General features: G+C 37.3%; 1 protein-coding gene across 8 annotated transcripts in view; it reads left to right on the plus strand.

Moving 5' to 3' along the window:
* LOC149785970 (CUGBP Elav-like family member 2) overlaps positions 1-17,044 on the plus strand; it is a 259,746-nt gene that overhangs the window by 153,452 nt on the left and 89,250 nt on the right. For all 8 annotated transcript variants that reach the window (XM_089976221.1, XM_089976224.1, XM_089976222.1 and 5 more), the window contains exons 5-6: positions 4,840-4,968; positions 9,168-9,247. In XM_089976221.1, the coding sequence (XP_089832347.1) occupies positions 4,840-4,968; positions 9,168-9,247 (209 nt within the window). The remainder of the gene's footprint in view (positions 1-4,839; positions 4,969-9,167; positions 9,248-17,044) is intronic.

Raw genomic sequence — 17,044 nt, forward strand, 5'->3', positions numbered from 1 at the left:
ACCTTGAAAAAAATTAATTTCATCCTGGGAAAAAACCTGGAAATGATTTGGAAATGTATCTTTAGAAATGCATGGGAACCATGTGTACTTTGAGATATGTTCTTGAAACTGTAACCTTAACTTGACCATGGATAGCTTGCACTTTATTTTTACCACAGCTACTTTATGTTCTTTCAAATTATCAAACTATTACACAGGATAGGTGCACTGTGGTCTTTCAAATAATCAAACTGCTACACAGGATAGATGCACTGTGGCCTTTCAAATAATCAAACTATTACACAGGATAGATGCACTGTGGCCTTTCAAATTATCAAACTGTTACACAGGATAGATGCACTGTGACCTTTCAGATTATCAAACTCTTACACAGGATAGATGCACTGTGGCCTTTCAAATAAACTATTACACAGGATAGATGCACTGTGGTCTTTCAAATAATCAAACTCTTACACAGGATAAATGCACCGTGGCCACAGGATAGATGCACTGTGACCTTTCAAATAATCAAACTCTTACACAGGATAAGTGCACTGTGGCCTTTCAAATAATCAAACTTTTACACAGGATAGATGCACTGTGGCCTTTCAAATTATCAAACTATTACACAGGATAGATGCACTGTGACCTTTCAGATTGTCAATCTCTTACACAGGATAGATGCATTGTGGCCTTTCAAATAAACTATTACACAGGATAAATGCACTGTGGCCTTTCAAATAATCAAACTGTTACACAGGATAGGTGCACTGTGGCCTTTCAAATAATCAAACTGTTACACAGGATGGATGCATGCACTGTGGCCTTTCAAATAAACTATTACACAGGATGGATGCACTGTGGCCTTTCAAATAAACTATTACACAGGATAGATGCACTGTGGCCTTTCAAATATAATCAAACTGTTACACAGGATAGATGCACTGTGGCCTTTCAAATTATCAAACTATTACACAGGATAGATGCACTGTGACCTTTCAAATAAACTATTACACAGGATAAATGCACTGTGGCCTTTCAAATAAACTATTACACAGGATAGATGCACTGTGGCCTTTCAAATAAACTATTACACAGGATAGGTGCACTGTGGCCTTTCAAATAATCAAACTATTACACAGGATGGATGCACTGTGGCCTTTCAAATAAACTATTACACAGGATGGATGCACTGTGGCCTTTGAAATAAACTATTACACAGGTTAGATGCACTGTGGCCTTTCAAATAAACCATTACACAGGATAGATGCACTTTTGCCTTTCAAATAATCAAACTATTACACAGGATAGATGCACTGTGGCCTTTCAAATAAACTATTACACAGGATAGATGCACTGTGGCCTTTCAAATCAAACTGTTACACAGGATAGGTGCACTGTGGCCTTTCAAATGATCAAACTGTTACACAGGATAGATGCATTGTGGCCTTTCAAATAAACTATTACACAGAATAAATGCACTGTGGCCTTTCAAATAATCAAACTGTTACACAGGATAGGTGCACTGTGGCCTTTCAAATAATCAAACTGTTACACAGGATGGATGCACTGTGACCTTTCAAATAAACTAGTACACAGGATGGATGCACTGTGGCCTTTCAAATAAACTATTACACAGGATAAATGCACTGTGGCCTTTCAAATTATCAAACTGTTACACAGGATAGATGCACTGTGGCCTTTCTAATAATCAGAATGTTTCACAGGATAGATACCTGTTTTTAATCTTAGCAATTAACAAAGACTAATGGCTGTATCCCACAGGATGGAGACAACTTGCTGTATCACATTTAACCTGGCCAATGTTCCAATGGGTTTTTATTTGACTAAGTGCTGCATGCCAATCATTTGACTTGATCAGAATAGTACAGCTTTGTCATGACTGAAAATAAAATATTTGTATGTAGACCATGGTAGTTTAACCTTAAGTCAAATGCTGTCCATTTAAAATGAGATTAACACAAGCATTGATGAACTTTGAAGACTGAGTGTCCTGCAGTGCATTGTTTGCCTCACTGTACAAAAATGACAATCTAATGTTCATCCGTCGAGGCAATGAGGATCACTTTAGTCATCCAGTGTTATAGAAGGAACGATTGGTCTGAGTGCATAGGTGGCTGATGAGGCCGATGTGTGCCCTGAATGTTCTATGGCATTGTGGACAGGGGATGGTAGTAATGCTGGTTGTGGGGTTACTGGTTCGGAATTTCCTGGCCTGCCTTCATTGTTCTGCAGCAGCTGTCCTGTTGGCTTTGCAAGCTGCAGCGCCTTTATCAATGGAGATGCACCATGTGATCCTGCCCTGGACATTCTGCCCCCACTTGTCATAGCTAACCCCAGAGTTATTTAATGACATCTTCATGGTGTCCTTATATCGTTTCGTCTGGCCTCCTTTGTTGCATTTTCCAAGCCAGTGGCCTGCCCATCACAACTGTGATTGCATCAGGATGGTGTAGATACTGGACAGACTTGCTTTGGCAAGGACCTCAGTATCCAGAATCCTGTCTTGCCACTTGATGTTGAGGAGTCTTCTGAGGCAGGTTGTATGGAAGTGGTTTAACTTCTTCGCATGCCGCTGGTACACTGTCCTGGTTTTGCAGGCGTATAATAGCATAGGGAGTACTATCATTCTGTACACCTTCAGCTTTGTAGACTAATTCATCTTCTGTTCCAGATGTTGGTGTATAGTCTGTTTTTGTGTGTATGTGTGTCTTTGTGGACTGTCAAAATTTTAGGAGACTTCTACCAGGTACCTGTCGTTCCCAACGATCAGTTACCTGGGTACCCGATGAAAAGGAAATTGCATTAAATGTGAACTTGAGTTCCTTTGTTGTGGGTTCATACATGTCAACCCCCAAGAGAAATACAAGCATAATTATTATTAATAAAGTGGAAAAATAGTGTTATCTGAGCATAAAAAGAACAATCTATATATTACATGCCATATTTACAGAAAACCATGAAAAACGTACAATTATTTTTGCTACTTATCTGGATCTGCAGTTAAATTTCTTGTCAGAAATTGGCTAAATCGATGTGGATTAGTAATTAGTACAAGAGTATTGACAAAAAACAAATTCATAAATTATTTCTGCACAATATTTAACTAGTCTTCATGTCTATCAATATTGCTGAATGGTCATGAAGTCCACAATTAATGAAGGCCTATCAGTATTGCTGAATGGTCATGAAGTCCACAATTAATGAAGGCCTATCAGTATTGCTGAATGGTCATGAAGTCCACAAATGTTGAAGGCCTATCAGTATTGCTGAATGGTCATAAAGTCCACAATTAATGAAGGCCTATCAGTATTGCTGAATGGTCATAAAGTCCACAAATGTTGAAGGCCTATCAGTATTGCTGAATGGTCATGAAGTCCACAATTAATGAAGGCCTATCAGTATTGCTGAATGGTCATGAAGTCCACAAATGTTGAAGGCCTATCAGTATTGCTGAATGGTCATGAAGTCCACAATTAATGAAGGCCTATCAGTATTGCTGAATGGTCATGAAGTCCACAAATGTTGAAGACCTATCAGTATTGCTGAATGGTCGTGAAGTCTACAATGAAGGCCTATCAGTATTGCTGAATGGTCATGAAGTCCACAAATGTTGAAGACCTATCAGTATTGCTGAATGGTCATGAAGTCCACAAATATTGAAGGCCAATCAGTATTGCTGAATGGTCATGAAGTCCACAAATGTTGAAGGCCTATCAGTATTGCTGAATGGTCATGAAGTCCACAAATGTTGAAGGCTGCATTACATCACTGTCAAATTCTTCTTTCAGAATGTATAAATGCTATTGATATGACCTTTTCCTGATGCAGCATGTTTAACAAATTCCGTCTCCATTAATACATGTCAGTCATAGAATATCCAGGAGCCACATTGATAAAGCTGGTTTCTCTGGTGCCATTTTTGTTTTCCTTTTAAACTGATCTGCTATGTATGTGTCTATCAAAATATAATGGATCTGTAACACGTGGTTTCACATTCAAGAAACCAGTCTGTTTCTTGGAACTGTTTCATGTACAGTTAATATAAATAGAAAATAAAGAAATTAGGTCCACTAATGATGGATGAATTTTCAGCAGCAAAGTCACATGACAGGAACCTTGGACTGTAATTGTACATCTGTGTCTCACTCGCGCCTGATGTCTTTGATCTTAAACATTTTTTGGTAGGTTTTAAAATAATTTTAACAGGTACTGATTTGCCTGTTTTTTACCCAGGTACCTGAGTACCTGTTGACAGCTTTAGCATTAAAGTCCATTGTGATGTACAGATCTTGCTGTGATGTAGTAACATGGAGACTTTTGTGGCTAATTTTTTGGTCAACATTTTTCAGACTCCGTTATAGTGGAGATTACTGTTTGAAAATTGAGGATGATGGGTAATGTTGTACACATAATGAGATGCTGATGGTACTCCAAATTTATGGTCTCAGGAGATCAGTCAAAATTCTATGATGATTGTTAATTCTATAGACCACTGACACTACCACCACCCCACACATGAATACCAAGGTTTACGTATTTTTTTTAATGTTGCAGGAGTAGTTTTCCAACATTACAGACATCTGTAAACAAGCAGTGTTACATTATTCCATTTTGGTGGGGTGGGTGTATGTGTGGTGGGATTGGAATATCCGGTAGATAGAGGTATATACTGTGTTTTAATAACTACAAAACATCACGGTCATTGGCATTATATGCATGCTTATCAAGGTGTGCCTTTTGTGCCTTGTTCTGCTGATGATACCAATTAACCTGCACATCGTGATGATGACTGTCGGCAACCATTATTTTCTTATTGACTATTTTCTTTTGTTTCAGAGGAGAGGAAGCTGTTTGTTGGTATGGTTTCCAAGAAATGCACAGAAAATGACATTCGAATGCTGTTTGCACCATTTGGGGCAATAGAAGATTGTACAATATTACGTGACCAGAATCATCAAAGTAGAGGTATATATGCACTTAATTTTATCTTTTGGAACATTACTAGACCAAATTTTGTTGATAAATTCAAGTAGTCAACCTATTTGAAACTTCTTTTCCTCTAAATATACTTTATGGGTTACATCTAGAATGCACAACTTTGAAAGTCCCACCACTGGACAAATTTAGCAAATAATTGTTTTGGCAGTAAGATGTTGACAACACCCCACCCCTCCATCCAGTATATTGGGGTTTATGTCTTGTATTGTTGGACTACCATCATATAATGTTCCAGCGTATCTTGATCTGTGGTTCGATTGAGGAATTTGAATGATCAAAATAGGCCCTAATGATAGCAACGATGCTCGTTCACGATTCCTTGTCATACTTTCAAGTCGTTACTGCATGTGTTGTTGGATATTTGATATTCTTTATTGGATTTTTATGTGACAGCCAAGTTCAAACATTAAGTGCCGTTTAAAAACTTGAGGATGGATATACATGTGGTTCACTGTATGGTGGAAACAGATTTTTGTTTTCATATTTTATCACCGGTTTTAACAAAGGTGATACATTGTAAAACTCTTTCTGCTTTCATTTTTACTTTCTTATTTTCCTTTTGAGAGGCTTCTACTTTGACCAGATTGGGTTATCTTTTTACCAGATTACCCCTCCCACTATCTTTAGCATCAAGGGGGAATAGTGCCCAAATTTACTTAATCTTTGATGAAACCCTGCATGCATAGATGCACAGGCATACAGACATTGGATGGGGCTAATTACAGTATATTTGAAAAAATGCACATATAGCCATTGGGGATTGATATTTTTTAATTGCCTCCTTTTCATGTTGGAGAAGAGACCATAACGCAAGTATGATTTTTGCAGTTTATATATGAAAGGTCCTTATCTTTGCCCAAACATGTTAGAAAAGCATGAAAATGAAAAATTTTATTTAATCTTTATTGTGTATGCTATAAATCCATCTGTTGCATTGTTAATATATGTCTGATCTAACAGACAACAGTAAATTTACTTGGCCTTTAATTATTCAAATACTTCCTGTGGACCTTTGGTTGGTGGGTAACTGAATGCAGTATCCATAGTTACCAGATCAATACCATCTTCATTGCACAGGATACATGTACAGGATACATAGATTGGATGCATGTACAGGATGGATCCAATTTCAGTCATTTTGATTTTAACATGGCTCAACAACTGGTGTACTTTCCATGGTTTTGGCAGGCTTGGTGATATTGACTGTTGTTTGCAATATTAACTTTATGATCAACATGTGGTTGACTTCTTATCATACCTAGTTGGTCCTGAATGAAACAGATGCCAGTCATACATCCATTATGGCTGCCATGACAGTTGTTGTGAAAATCTTGTTGTCACTACTCCTCCCTCCCGAATCTGATCATTATGGCATGAGGTTTTAACCAAAAGACTTCTGATGACGTCTACCTTCTCATAAATGAAAATGGTGCCAATCTGACATCCAATATGTCAAACAGTAGCTAATTTAAAAATATCAGAGATGGTTTCGACACAGCAGTTAAAAGGAAGAAATGGTCTTATCTTGATTTCCTAGAAATTCTTTTTGCCTGATAGTGTCAGTCCCTTTGTAGGAATTCTTGTTTATTATGTCAGTGCTGTCATAGTAATTAAAGCTTAGAAAATACAGAGGCCAAATTGTACAATTTATAAAATACTGGAAGGAGTAAAGGAGGAATGAAGACTATGGATTGCTGTAGAAAGAAGCAATAATCTGAATAACATAAATCAACTTGATGACTTCCATTCTGATCCCATCCCTATTCAGAAAGTAAATAAGTACCCCACTCTTTGCCACTCCCTTCTGCTCTCACAAGCAATGGAACAAAATATACCTTTTAAGAAGAGGAAATGATCAGGATGTTTATAGAATGGTTGTTCAAAGTCTTCAGACATGTCCTAAAAACTATACATAATAATTAAAAAGCCGTTAGAATCAGCATTTTCTTAGTCTTCAGACAAGTCCTAAAAACTACATGTAATAATTAAAAAGCCATTAGAATCAGCATTTTCTTAGAGTCTTCAAACACGGACCACCCACTCAAAATTTTGTTATAATTAATAGTCCATTAAAATCGGTATCTTCTTAGACAAATACAAGTGTCTTTGATTGTCTGCATTGAAAATCATAGTGAATAGTAACTGCTTGAACTAATAGCCATCAATCACTATGGAAACAGCTTGAACCAATATCCAATCTTTTAATCTTCACAGTTTATTTTATATACAAAATCAATGATCACCTTGTGTGTTTTAATTAGCTCTTCAGTGGCATTCCTTGATTCTTCTCTGAGCCAGTGTTTGAGCACATTCGCATTAAAGTTTCCTTACATGCGTTTTCATTAATAACTGGTGTCATACAGTCAAACCTGTTTTAAGAAGGCACAAATAGGGAAAGCAGGCCTCTTACAGAGGTGATCTCAGATTGGAGGTTCAAGTATCAGACTTGGTTTTTAAATAGATATTGTGCACAAAATTTATACTATTGTTTTTTTGCTATTACATTTTTATTCTAAAGTTCATTTTGCCTGCCCCCCACCCCGATAGATCTCTCTAAACAATGTTGCAGGTTAATTAATTCAGGTACTCAACTTAGCAGTTGAGAGATGAGCCAGTTGAAAGTTACTGTGCCTTGAGTAGGGTATGTATGTGCGACATGTATAAACTTCATGCCTTTACCTAAACAATATCATTCTTCTGAAAACAAATTTTCATATAGACAGTGGACATGGTTGACTCGCTTGAGTGACAGTTTAAAGAATTAAAAGAAACTAGTTTGGTGAAGAAACACTTGACCGTTGTCTGCATAAAGCAGGTAACCATTTCATACATGACTTTTATTGAGGATATTCTGTGAGGGAGGGGTATAGAATGTAATTTAAACCAGGTTTTTGTCAGATAGAGGTGTCAATTAGGGCAGGCTTGACTGTATCTCCAGAAGTTACATCTGATGCATCTATGATACTTTGGTTGTCATAGTCCTTTAAAAACATTGATGGACAATATACAATTAGCTCTTTTAATGGAGTTAGTTGTCACTAAAGTTGGGATGATTCAATTTTTTTTACTGTGATCTGCTTTTATTCTGAAGTTCATGCACAGCCATATACATACAACCATTAGGTAGAATGGTGATTTAAAAGAATTGCTTAGTAATTACTTTCATAAATGAAGGCATCTTTTTCTTCATTAGAGAAGGTTTGGCATTTGTAATTTGTCTGCATAACAAAACAGCTAACTAAAAGAAACATAGTGGGCATTATTCATGGATTTTGAGGCCACAAGTTCCATTTAACTGAATCCCTGGCAGGAATTTTGAATCATTTACTCCCCATGTTTGTTTTGCTGTGCATGAGACTGGATTGGATACCATAATCAATGACAGGAGGGCACACATGTGGTTGTATAGTCTTCAGTCGGTTCACAGTGGATGGACTTCCTCCCTACCTGATAACTTGAAACTGATCCTCTTAAGATGCAGACATTACTGACCATAATCCTATGTAGAAGATAACAGCTTGATACATTATCTGCAACTGGTATTCAGCAACATAAAACCCTGGAACTGTTTCAGTCTTCCTTGAACCTTTTTCATGCCAATACTGCTGGTGTTTAATTTTTCTGGTAGCTAATTGCAGAATATACCATCCCACACTCCCTCCCTCAAATAAAGAGTATATTGATAAGGCATGAAATTTGGGATGATGTTCTGAGTAAGTACTTCAATGGTAAGGCGAGTTTAAAATGGAAAAACTAAATAGAGTACTGTTAGTACCAGTACTAAGTGCATGTGTGAGAGAGAGAGAATATGTCTGTGTGAGTGTGTGTGTGTGTGTGTGTGTGTGTGTGAGGGAGCGCGAATCTTGGGTCTAGTACAGAAAGCTGAACTTTCAAAGCACCATTGCACTTTATTTACTACATATATGGTTGAGAAGTTCCAGCACCCTTAAACTTTATTTACTACATTTGTATCACTATAGTTAGATTTAATTAGCAATTCCTTGTTAGCTTCAAAAAAAGGACAGCAGTTTCATGGATCCTGCCCATTGGTTCCATTATTGTACCAGCCTTGGGTAGCTTATTATCATATGTAGAATTGCATAGAGATTTAAAATGCTACTTCTGTATTAGCTTTTATTTATTTTGGGTTTTTTCCTTTTTTTCAGGTTGTGCTTTTGTAACGTTTGTAAATAGACAATCAGCTCAAAATGCCATAAAAAGTATGCATCACTCACAGACAATGGAGGTAGGTAGGTCAGTCAGTTAATGGCACACACAGGTAATTGTCATCATTGTTAATTGTTCATCATTCATGTCATGCTGATTGTTTACTTCACACAGCTCATGGGATTTTTATTCTTTCCAATGTCATTGATTTAAATGCTTGACATCTGATATCACATTTGAATGGTATTACTCTCATTTCCCAGTTGTAGGGGCTTCCAGTGTCTATCCATCTGTCTGGTTAAGTTTTGCATATAGGCCAGTTTTTGGTGCACATTTGTTATGGTAAGGTCTTTTTGCCGAATCTCTGCAATGCTGTACTGTACTGTTAAACAAGACTTGTCTTGACATGTGATTGTAATTTCATGAAATCTGTAAGCGTCTTAGTGATCACATGAGATGACATTGGTCATGTGATTGGTCAGTCTTTGGTGCACACAAAAATGGCAGCATCTGTATATACATATATATATATATATATATATATATATATATATATATATATATATATATATATATATATATACACACACACACATACATACATACAGTGCGACCCCACGATAACGTGCCCCATGGTAATGCAAATTCGGATATAACACAGTCATGGCGTGGCTCCTGAAATTTCGTATATTCATTCGCACATGAAAAAATATTTTTTGTTCAAAGTGCGTAAATAATGTATAAAAAATGTATTATCATTATGGGGAAGAGATTGCATATGAATTCGAATATAATATGATCGTGGCATGGTTCCTGAAATTTTAAATGCATGTATGTGTAATTTTCTCTTACCAGGATTTTTTTAAAGTATGAGAAATAGTGTGTAAAACATTTATTATCATTTTGGGGAAGAGTTCGCGTATGAATTTTAATATAATACGATCGTGGCATAGCTTCTGAAATTTAACAATTTCACCAAGTTCTTGAAGTGTTAAGCCAAAATAAAAATTATCAGAAATGTTGCTTATTACTGATCCATGAGTAAAACTAGTAAGTCATCTTTGTGATTGTCTTCAATTAATTCTGTATACAATCGTTGCTCAGACAATAGCCAACATGTGTTTCTTCTTTAACTGCATACACACCCAAGCAGCAGACAATGCAGTGGTTAAAAAAAGATTCTCACAATTTAATAAACATTAAAAAAACAAAAGCCGCCAACATGTTTGGCTGGGCTTGGCGGTGTTATTAGATGCAATCAGTTGACCAGTAAATAATGTCTGCTTTATTAGTTGGAAATTGAAAGAGTATCAAATTTTACATGCATTCATCTTAAAATGTTTTATAAAAGTGACTCATGACCATTGCAGGCATACTGCACTTAGTTCTCAGGTTTTACATGTGTATGGTGTTTGCTTATGAACTCGTTATTAATTTCCTATTTTTTATAAAAAAATTATTTTACCGTTATGGAAAAGCAAGTTCACAAACACAAGTCATTCTCTACACTGTGCGCAATGATTAGTATATTAGTTTTCACACATTTCTTTTGATATTCACAAAATCTGAAGTAAAAGGTAAATGCACACTGAAAGCATGTGTTGATTGTTAATTATTCTTGCTGTAGTCATTCAAACAAATAGGTGTACAAGCATTAATTATTGGAAATTTACAATGGATAAATGTACACGGAAATGCATATGAGAAAATTTTAGCAGTATGAAATTTGTACAGACACCATTCATAGACCCTGGAACATAATGAACCATACATGTGTTTCATGTTCTTAACCAAATTTTGCTGTTAGTTTTTCCCATTGAATTCAGACACATAATGATCTGTGACAAAATTATTGAATAGGTTAAATATGTATGCAATTTTTGCAATGGAATTACATGTATTATGGATTAATTGCAAGCCTCAACAGTATGATATCAGACGACAAGTAAACAGTGTTAATACTCTGTTCATGATATATATTAGACGTTGAATTCGGACACATCGATCTGGGACAAAATTTTTGAATATTGTAAATCTGTGCAATTTTCATTGGAATTGCATTCTTTATTGATGAACTGCATGCCATGATGGCATGATAGTAAATGGTGTTGATACCCTATTCATCATATACATTACACATGAATACATGTATATGTGTCAGTGAGATGTTCTCTGAAAAAAGTAAAATACTGAAACCCCGCATTAATGCAATCCAATTTTTTGGACCCCAATTATCGCATTATAGCGGTTATAGCGAGGTTTCACTGTGTGTGTGTGTGTATCAGATCCAATTGCAAGATACAAAGACTCTGGTCTGCCATTACATGATGCACCAACAGATCTGGGTCAGTGTTGTTTGTTCTACTTATTACTTACAACAATCTTTATAGACCCATATCTGACAGCATATTTGTGTTGGAAGAGCTGGGTCTTTGCGGTTTTCAGTGGGATCCAACTCGTAAGCAGGTATATCAACAACTATAGATTGGTGTTTATCAGTAAAGGTTGATATGTAATTACTAGGACCCTTGTGTTCTTCATAAAATTACAGTCAAACATCAACTTTGTTTTATTTTTTCATTTAATTTCACTCCTTTTTTTATTAGGCTCAATTATTTTTGTATAGAGACTTGCTTCTATCTGTATAAATCATTAAACATGAGACTAATGAGAGACTTTATCTACTACATAATAACAGTTACAAATACCCAAATCAGCTTAATGAGCTGATAAAACCTCTTTACTAAATGTATTCCTGTCTGTTTTAGGTTCTAAAAGTTCTGTTAGTAGCCCATCCAGCTGCCATTAGGATTGTTTCTATTGCTGGCCTTCAGTGTTGGCAGTAGTTAGTAGCCCATCCAGCTGCCTTGAGGATTATTCCTAATTGTTAGCATTTATTGCTGGCAGTAATTAGTAGCCCATCCAGCTGCCTTTGGGATTGTTCCTAATGTTAGCCTTTGGTGCTGGCAGCAGTTAGTAGCCCATCCAATTGCCTTTAGGATTGTACCTTTTGTTACCCTTCAGTGTTAGTTAGCCCATCCAGCTGCATTTAGGACTGTACTTGGTGTTGGCATCAGTTAGTACCCCATCCAGCTACCTTTATGACTGTACTTGGTGTTGGCAGCAGTTAGTACCCCATCCAGCTACCTTTAGGACTGTACTTAGTGCTGGCAGCAGTTAGTACCCCATCCAGCTACCTTTAGTACTGTACTTGGTGTTGGCAGCAGTTAGTACCCCATCCAGCTACCTTTAGGACTGTACTTGGTGTTGGCAGCAGCTAGTACCCCATCCAGCTACCTTTAGGACTGTACTTGGTGCTGGCAGCAGTTAGTACCCCATCCAGCTACCTTTAGGACTGTACTTGGTGCTGGCAGCAGTTAGTACCCCATCCAGCTACCTTTAGGACTGTACTTGGTGCTGGCAGCAGTTAGTACCCCATCCAGCTACCTTTAGGACTGTACTTGGTGCTGGCAGCAGTTAGTACCCCATCCAGCTACCTTTAGGACTGTACTTGGTGTTGGCAGCAGTTAGTAACCCATCCAGCTACCTTTAGGACTGTACTTGGTGTTGGCAGCAGTTAGTAGCCCATCCAGCTACCTTTAGGACTATACTTGGTGTTGGCAGCAGTTAGTACCCCATCCAGCTACCTTTAGGACTGTACTTAGTGCTGGCAGCAGTTAGTAGCCCATCCTATACTATACTATACTAGTGTTTAGTATGGAAACACTAAAGTATCCCTACCAGAACTTTTCATTATTGTCTTACCAAGTCACATGGGTCATGAAGGCGCATTTACTCATTTTAAATTAAATACAAATTGTTGTTTTAAAATTTAACACTAATTTTCTTTAACCAAAGTCTATAAAAATCCTGATTATTGAATGCTCTGCACCTTAACTGTCACCAAGAAACTACCAGACGAAAATTAGCTATCACTATGGACTTTACATTAATGGCCATGTACTAGACTTGGGTCAAAATAAGAACGCATCGAGTGGAATTGTCATAATCGAGGGTAGTACGAATTTGTTGATCAATATGTGTAGCTTTCATTGTAACATCACTCCAGATTGTACTGGATCACACCTTTAGGTTCATTTTGTCCGAAAATGTCTGTGTACTTTAACTTTGATTTTTGCCATATGAACCTCTTGGGGCAGCTAAATAATGACCTTCCAAAACAATATGGATGAATATGAAACCAAATGAAGTGAATACTTGCCACTTAAAGGTATGTTGAATCAAATTCTAAAACATTACACCCATTACTGAAATAGTTGGTGTTGAATGCCTACATGACCTGTGAACGCTCTGGTAGCCAAGGGGTTAGAGTGTCCGTCTCAGAAGTGGGAGATTGTGGGTTCGAACCCCAGCCAAGTCATACCAAAGACTTAAATAAATGGTACCAACAGCTGCCTTGCTAGGCTCTCATCATTAAGAGGTTAGTGTTAGGACTGGTCGACCTGGTGTCAGGATAATGTGACTGGGTGGGACATCATGCTATATGTTTGCAGCATGATGCCCAGTGCTAGACATCTCTGTAAATTGCCACACTGCAGATATCGTAGCGATATGACTGAAAAGTTGTTAAAGCAATGTTAAAAATCCTAATCACACACACACACACACATGACCTGTGTGACTTGTACTATAGCTTGAAACAGTTCCTTTTGTATGGAGATTTGGTTCCTATTGTGTTTCACTATTGGATAAACCTGTGCTCTGCTGCAAACAAGTTTGCAGATAAATAATTACACACAATTTCTTATTATAATGGATCTTCTTCTAAAGTTATGGCTGTACATGATGTCCTGGTTTTCACTGCGCATAAAAGGAAGATGTATTTCTGCAGCATTACCAGTGAAATTTGTGTTATTTTAGTGATGCAAGTAACATGGTGAACTTTGTAGTCAATATCTTTTGTAAAACATTACTCTGGTTTGAAGAAGATTTCACTTTTGTTCATTTTAGCAGCACTATTAACACATTATTTCCCATATCACACTCCAGACATGGGAGCAAAATGCCATTCCCAAGGAAGGCAGCCAACCTTTGCTGGATTCGGTAGTGTCAGACCCGCAACTCTTTGATTATGACTTGAAATGCCCATGGTAAAACCCTAAATACTCTCCAAAGGCAGTTGCTGGAAATTGTTTTTTGTTTTGTGAAGAATTCCATGTCTCTCCAAGTGGACACAAGTGTATGGTTCATTCAGATTTGCATGTTGCAAATGCCATATCATTGTACATAGCATGCTCAGTGTTAACTTTAAGCACTTCCAAATATTCAGTTTCCAGGTCTGGTATATTTGTCTTGAAGGTAACCTCCTCAGATGAACAATGACCTTTATTAACAGCATAAGGGGACTTACCATAAGCATTGGAGCTGCTTTCTCTGGCCAGAAATATACTTTGGTAAATTCTCATCATCATTTCCCTGTGTCAGTTTCAGGCTCTTTATCTGGAATCATTAGATCATCTTGGTCTCAGATTCCATGTGTCAATTTCAGGCTCTTTATCTAGAGTCATTAGATCATCTTGGTCTTGGATTCCATGTGTCAATTTCAGGCTCTTTATCTGGAGTCATTAGATCATCTTGGTCTTGGATTCCATGTGTCAATTTCAGGCTCTTTATCTGGAGTCATTAGATCATCTTGGTCTTGGATTCCATGTGTCAATTTCAGGCTCTTTATCTGGAGTCATTAGATCATCTTGGTCTCGGATTCCATGTGTCAATTTCAGGCTCTTTATCTGGAATCATTAGATCATCTTGGTCTTGAATTCCATGTGTCAATTTCAGGCACTTTATCTGGAGTCATTAGATCATCTTGGTCTTGGATTCCATGTGTCAATTTCAGGCTCTTTATCTGGAGTCATTAGATCATCTTGGTCTTGGATTCCATGTGTCAATTTCAGGCTCTTTATCTGGAGTCATTAGATCATCTTGGTCTTGGATTCCATGTGTCAATTTCAGGCTCTTTATCTGGAGTCATTAGATCATCTTGGTCTCGGATTCCATGTGTCAATTTCAGGCTCTTTATCTGGAATCATTAGATCATCTTGGTCTTGGATTCCATGTGTCAATTTCAGGCTCTTTATCTGGAATCAATATATCATCTTGGTCTTGGATTCCATGTGTCAATTTCAGGCTCTTTATCTGGAGTCATTAGATCATCTTGGTCTCAGATTCCATTTCCCTTGCTTTCCTTGAATTCAGGTATGTGGTCCTTCAAAATTTTGAAGTTCCAGCTAGCTCAAGTACCTTTTCAGGCTTAACTCATTCAGCCCCAGACCAGTTATCAGTATCACTGCTGCTATTCCCCAGCAGCGCTAAGCTGTGTCTAGCTGCGTGTGCCCCAGAGTTTTTACCTGTTTGAAAAATTTTGTAAACATCGTGCACATGCATTCACTCTTACCTTAATTTCTCTGCTTATGTCCAATTAAAATCCAAGAAAGTTTCACCATTTATTGCAAATGAATTTGTCTACACAGTGATGTATTTTTTTTCCCTATTTGTCCAAGTCTTTCACGACTTATTTATACAGAATTTACAAAATTATATGCAACGTTTATCCACAAGAACTCGATCATCATCGCTGTCAGCATCCTCATCTTCGGACGATTCAATCTCAGAAACTTCTATGTCCGAATCGAAATCTCACAAAATATCCAACTGCCGAACATATCTTTCCTCAGCTTGCTCAGTATTTTCAAGATCAAACCCGAGAAACTCCTCATTTTTGCTCTCATCAAAAATCACTCTTACATCCGCCATCATTTACGATTTTTCATGACCAGAACACGTGTAGTTAAACTGCTTTCAAAACAGGAGCCCTTAGCTTCTGAACAATTCAAATTTCCGCAAATGAAAGTAAAATCATTTCTGATTGGTTTAATAGTTGTTAGTTCTTGGAATAAACCCATTTCTAACCAATCAGAGACGTTGAATCTAACATACATTCATCACGCTTGGAGACGGGATCGGCCATTGAATGCAGTAAAAAAAATCACAACTACAGGCGGGATCAGCCATTGAATGCAGAAACCAAATCACGCCTACAGATGGGATGGGGGCTTAAAGGGTTAAGTCATTTTTAAGACACAAGACATGAGAATTGAGTTTGCTTGTTTAAACAAAACATTGGCACTTTGGGTCATTATATGGTACTGCAAGGTTTGTTCTTTCACCAAACCTGACATCTGTTCGTCTTTTGTGGAAGAATCGGGCGACATAATCTGTATGACATCTGGCAGGTGTCATTTTTGCAACTGGTGCTTCAATGCCCAAATCAGTTGGCTTACACCCAAGTGCCGCCCATTCTTGGTAGTTGTTGGGCCCATATTATCCCCTGCCCTCTAGTGAGAGATGTGGTGAAATGTTGTCCTTTTCATTTCCAACTACTTGGCTGTATTTCACTAATTATTCCCATCGCTTCCATGATCTAATTGGTAGTAGCAGCATCTGCCATATTTTCTAAAAGCTTCACTGGACTGTGAGATGAAGTTTATATTAAACTTTCTATAGTGTCGCCACACTTTTCCTTTGCAATCAACATACACCTCTCCCTCAATAAATCATACACATTGACCATACTGTAAGTGAAGATACAAGTTATCGAGGGACCTATAAATGAATATGAAGTAATGCCATCCCCTCAGGACATAGAGAAAATCATGGGAGGGTGGACGGACAAATGGCCTGTTAAATGGCTGAGCACTGATTTTATAATCATGTTGGAAATAATGGTCAATCAAGCACCTTGTCTAACAAAGATTTTTTTCGGTTTTCTGTATGAATTACCTTTATTTTCAAGATGTCCAACTTCTAAAAGATCATTAACATTATTCTAGTTGGCTTCTCAAGCTTCACATGTACC

Source organism: Sinohyriopsis cumingii, chromosome 12, assembly GCF_028554795.1.
Source record: "Sinohyriopsis cumingii isolate HCF-2022 chromosome 12, ASM2855479v2, whole genome shotgun sequence".
Classification (NCBI taxonomy): Eukaryota; Metazoa; Mollusca; class Bivalvia; order Unionida; family Unionidae; genus Sinohyriopsis; species Sinohyriopsis cumingii.